At 45.0% G+C, this 5,228-nt stretch overlaps 1 protein-coding gene across 1 annotated transcript; it reads left to right on the top strand.

Moving 5' to 3' along the window:
* Positions 1–274: 274 nt before the first annotated feature.
* Positions 275–3,747, top strand: PCDH20 (protocadherin 20). The gene is made up of 2 exons (XM_009275715.1): positions 275–418; positions 592–3,747. The coding sequence occupies exons 1-2, from the start codon at positions 275–277 to the stop codon at positions 3,286–3,288; spliced, it is 2,841 nt and encodes a 946-aa protein (XP_009273990.1). The 3' UTR covers positions 3,289–3,747.
* The last annotated feature ends 1,481 nt before the right edge of the window (positions 3,748–5,228 follow it).

The raw sequence follows: 5,228 nt of genomic DNA, 5'->3' as shown, positions 1-5,228 counted from the left end.
GCTCCGCCGGGACCCGCGCAGGGTGAGCGGTGCGGGCCGCGTCCCCGCTGCACCGCAGGGCCCGTGGGCATGCGGGAGGAACAGCCTTTGGGACGGGGGAGAGACCGGGGGGAGGGGGGACGTGTTTCTCATTGCTGCTGTGGAAAGGGAAGGGGGCAAGCAAATGTTTGGGGGTGTGCAGGGGGATGCCCCGGCTTGAGGTGTGCTTGCGGGTAGGAGGGTGGGTGCTGCTGGTGAGAAGGGGGGCGAGCTGGGGAGGGGGAGAAGAGGCAAGATGGCACGTCGGGGCGCAAGTGCTGCTGGTGTGTGGGGGAGGCAGGATGCCCCTGGGCCATCCGTGGCAGTGCGTATTTGCTGTGGGGAATGCAGCTGGTGTTGCCCGGAGGGTACAGATGGCGATGCCCTGGAATTAGCTGCTGTACTGGGGGGAGAAGATGGGGGGAGAGGGAGGATGGCTTCATGTTGCAGATGCCGCACTCCCTGCTCAAAGTGGCAGGGGGGGGGGCAGTGGGCAGGGGGGGCTGCCTCCTGCCTCCCCTCCTTCTCTTAACACCACCCCCTCCCCACACCTCTGTGCTTCTCTCTCCCCAGCACTTGCTCCTCTTCCTGCTCTTCGTTGGACCTTTCAACTGCTTTGCCAGTTACAGCCGTGCCACAGAGCTCTTCTACAGCCTCAACGAGGGGCTCCCTGCTGGGGTGCTCATTGGCAGCCTGGCCCGTGACCTGCGGCTGTCGACAGCTGGTGGGCAGCACCCTGCGGCCCCCCAGCCCCCACTCTCCTTCACCCTGGCTTCCCGTGGCTTAGGGGGACAGTACGTACAGCTGGACAACCGCTCTGGAGAGCTGCACACCTCGGCCGTGGAGATAGACCGGGAAACTCTGTGCATGGAGAGCAGTGGGGCCACCATCTTTGGGGGAGCAGCTGCTGTCTCCTCCTCCTCACCCTCATCTGAGTCATGCCTGCTGCTGCTGGATGTGCTGGTGCTGCCGCAGGAGTACTTCCGCCTGGTGAAGGTAAAAATTGCTATCCGGGATGTCAATGACAATGCACCCCACTTCCCTGTGCCCCACATCCGCCTCTCGGTGCCCGAGAATGCACCTGTAAACACCCGCCTGGCTATCGAGCACCCCGCCCTTGACCCTGACGTGGGCACCAACGGTGTCCAGACCTACCGCCTGCAAGATAACTACGGTGTTTTCACCCTGGATGTGGAGGAGAATGAGAGCGGGGAGAGGACTCCCTACCTGATTGTCATGGGGTCTCTGGACAGGGAAACACGGGAGGAGTATGTCACAGTCATCGTTGCTGAGGATGGGGGGAGTCCTCCGCTTGTGGGCAGTGCCACCCTCACTATTGGCATCAGCGACATCAATGACAACTGCCCCCAGTTCAGCGACTCGCAGCTCAATGTCACTCTTTATGGGAATTCCAGTCTAGGGACACACGTGGCCACTGTCCATGCAGTAGACATGGACCTTGGATCCAATGCCCAGATCACCTACTCCTACAGCCAGAAGGTTCCCCAGCCATCCAGAGACTTGTTCCATCTGGACGAAAGCACAGGAACCATCACGCTCTCCAGTAAAGTTGATGGGGACACTCCAAGGCTCCACAGGCTGATCATACTGGGCAACGGTCCTGGTTGTATCCCTGCTGTGATCACAGTGCTAGTGACAATCATCAAAGTCATGATGAGGCCACCTGAAGTTGTCCCTCGTTTCATAGCTAATGAAGCAGAAGGGGTGGTGTACTTAAAGGAACTGGAGCCTATCAACACACCGATAGCATTTTTTACCATCAAAGACCCTGATGAAAAATACAAAGTCAATTGCTATTTGGATGGTGATGGGCCTTTCAGACTTTCACCATACAAGCCATACAATAATGAATATCTGTTGGAGACCACAAAGCCTTTGGACTATGAGACACAGCAGCTGTATGAAATCTCTGTAGTTGCGTGGAACTCAGAAGGATTTCATGTCAACAGAATAATCAAAGTACAGGTTCTGGATGACAACGACAACTCTCCAGTTTTCTCTCAACAGCTGATAGAATTATCCATTGAGGAGAACAACGTTCCCAATGCTTTCTTGACCAAACTGCATGCTACAGATGCTGACAGTGGAGAAAGAGGGCAAGTGTCCTATTTTTTAGGGCCTGATGCCCCTTCCTATTTTTCTTTAGATAAAGCCACAGGAGTTCTTACAGTTTCCACCCAACTGGACAGAGAAGAAAAAGAGAAATACAGATATACTGTCAAAGCAGTAGATTCTGGCTTCCCTCCAAGAGAATCAATAGCAACTGTCACCATCACTGTATTGGATAAAAATGATAATAGTCCAAGATTTATCAATAAGGATTTCAGCTTTTTCGTGCCAGAAAACTTTCCAGGTTTTGGTGAAATCGGAGTTATAAGTGTCACAGATGCTGATGCAGGGCAAAATGGATGGGTTGCCCTTTCCGTTCTGAATGGAAGCGATATTTTTGTCATAGATACTGGAAAGGGAGTTTTGAGAGCTAAGGTCTCCCTGGACAGGGAGCAGCAAAGCTCCTATGTTCTGTGGATCGAAGCAGTTGATGGCGGTGATCCTGCCCTCTCCTCTACTGCAAAAATAACTATCCTTCTTCTGGACATAAATGACAACCCCCCTTTGGTCTTGTTTCCTCAATCTAATATGTCTTATTTGTTGGTCCTTCCTTCTACCCTTCCTGGCTCTCCCATCACTGAGGTCTATGCTGTTGATAAGGACACTGGTATGAATGCAGTCATAGCTTACAGCATCATAGGAAGAAGAGGCCCTCGACCGGAGTCATTTAGGATTGACCCTAAAACTGGTAATATCACCTTGGAAGAGTCACTTATGCAAAATGACTACGGCCTCTATCGGCTGCTTGTAAAAGTTAGTGATCACGGCTATCCAGAACCTCTCCATTCCACCGTCATGGTGAACCTTTTCGTCAATGACACTGTTAGCAATGAGAGCTACATTGAAAGTTTGTTAAGAAAGGAGCCTGATATCAGTATAGAAGAAAAGCAGCCACAAATATCCATAGAGCCTACACATAAAAAAATGGAGTCAGCATCCTGCATGCCTACCTTGGTAGCTCTGTCAATAATAAGCTTGGGATCAATTGCTTTAGTAACAGGGATGGGCATTTACATCTGTCTAAGAAAAGGAAAAAAGCATCACAGAGCAGATGAAAACGTGGAAGTACAAATCCCATTAAATGGAAGAATTAACCTGCACATGTTGGAGAAGAAACCGATGGAGATTTCTAACATTTGACGTTACTTTGTGGATAAACCCAACATCTGAAAAACCTTGGACAGCTCTGAAACACCTAGCCGTGGGTTGTATTGACAGAGGTTGCAATGAAGGACCACTAATTTATAACTTAATAATATTATAATTGTAAATAGCTGTTTACAGTTTTTTAAATTGAAATTCAGTGTACAGCTTTTTTATGAAACCTTAGTACTAACAGCTAGCACCCTGTCTATAAAAACATGGACATCATTTGCAGCTTTCATAAATCAGTAAGATCAGTGATCATAAAAAAGGGGAAGGTAAGATGATTCTTTAAACTCAAGTTTTAAAAGTCTTTTAACCACAAGAGGGCATCAGATGCTCCTGAGCAGGGAACTGTTCGAGGTACTGTCCATGAGCTAAACACAGAGTATATTTTAAATACATTGGTTTTAATATAAAATACACATTGGCATACAGACGTTTAACCCTAAAAAAAAGAAATGTCTGTTCCAATGTATGTATAATTAAAAGAATAAAGACGTTAAAATGCACTAGTAATAATAAAAAAAAGAAAGAATGTTTATTACCTCACAAGTAAAGCTTATACAGTAGGATAGAAGAGGCATTAACAAGAAGTGCAATTCCTGTTGAGCAAGAATGCAAGATATTGTAATGAGAATCTGAACTGCTGTGACATATCATCTTTCATTTGCTCCAGATTTCACCCACATTATCATTTGCTCCAGCAATCTGCTGGTCATTTTTATGGAAAATTATATTTAATGTTTCCTACAGCAAATAATGACAGAACCCTATGCTCATCCTCGTAAACATGCCAGATGCAAGGAAGCAAGGGAATGGCTAAATCTTTAGTTGTCACAGAAGTGGTGATGTTTTTTGTACTTTGAGCAATCTGTCAGTAGTACTCCATCAGTTTGGTTGTGTAATAGATTTTTTCATGTGATACTTCTGAATCTGATCTGCCAGATGAAAACAAAAATTGCTTCATATTCTAAGGAATTGTAGGACTTAGTTTATTCTGACTGTTGCTCCTTCCTGGATTGGTATTTCATGTGAAGGATCTTGTTTCTGACTTTTGGCGACCATTCCTGGCTCCTTTTCATTGGCTTTGATTTTGGATCTAATCCAAAATCTAACTTGTAAGACTGGTGGCATATTTTCTTGATAATTTATTCTTTGCTGTATCCTCTGCAACAAAGCAGCAGGTTTATCGGTGATGTATCACTTTCACTTCATTTTAAGAGCTGAGATCTTTTGTATGATGATTACATCAAATTTCTCTGTGTGAACAAGATAAATTAGTGTTATGCTTAAAACTGATTATTTTGATTTCTGGCATCATATGTCTGTAATGTACCAAAAGTGTTTATATGTCTGCAAATTAAAGCTATATATTTTCATAATAACTTATTCTCTCTCTCTCCTAGAATTTTAATTATAAAGCTAAATATTAATTTAATTGTAAGAAATGCATATTTCACAAATGCTGGCTATCTTGTCTGACATGTCATAATACTTCCCAAAATTAGTACACTTCAAAATCATAAATGAGAGTTTATGCTGTACTTCTTGAAATTACTGGCAAAAGCAATTGTATTTCAGCTAATGCAAGGGGGGCGGCAGCTGATACCTGTTTTAAAAGTAGGGAATGCAATTTGAGGCAGGTTTTGATTTTTCTCTCTGTGACTGGCACATTATTTCACCTTGAGCCTCTTGAAATGTTGGAGCTTCTTATAGATATTGGTTCTGCTTTGCCTAAGTAAGAGTATTAATATAATGTCCAGATTTTGCCATTCTACCTATAAGAAATAGCTATTTTTTCAGGTTAGAGTATTTTCTGTTTATGTACGGTTTCATAGCTGTGTTTCATGAAAAGTTAATTCAGCCTGTCAAAGGCTTTGTGGTTAATCACCTTTTTTTCATTTATTTTCATATTATTAAAATACGAAAATGGT

Source organism: Aptenodytes forsteri, unplaced genomic scaffold (assembly GCF_000699145.1).
Source record: "Aptenodytes forsteri isolate BGI_AS27 unplaced genomic scaffold, ASM69914v1 Scaffold172, whole genome shotgun sequence".
Taxonomy (NCBI): domain Eukaryota; kingdom Metazoa; phylum Chordata; class Aves; order Sphenisciformes; family Spheniscidae; genus Aptenodytes; species Aptenodytes forsteri.
This window is presented reverse-complemented; position numbering and strand designations above follow the sequence as displayed.

Excerpts from the sequence above, each read along its gene's own strand:
- PCDH20 (XM_009275715.1), top strand. The coding sequence starts at position 275 with ATGGCACGTCGGGGCGCAAGTGCTGCTGGTGTGTGGGGGAGGCAGGAT. Across the intron at positions 419-591 it reads ATGCCCTGGAATTAGCTGCT|CACTTGCTCCTCTTCCTGCT; the intron begins GTACTGGGGGGA and ends CTCTCTCCCCAG.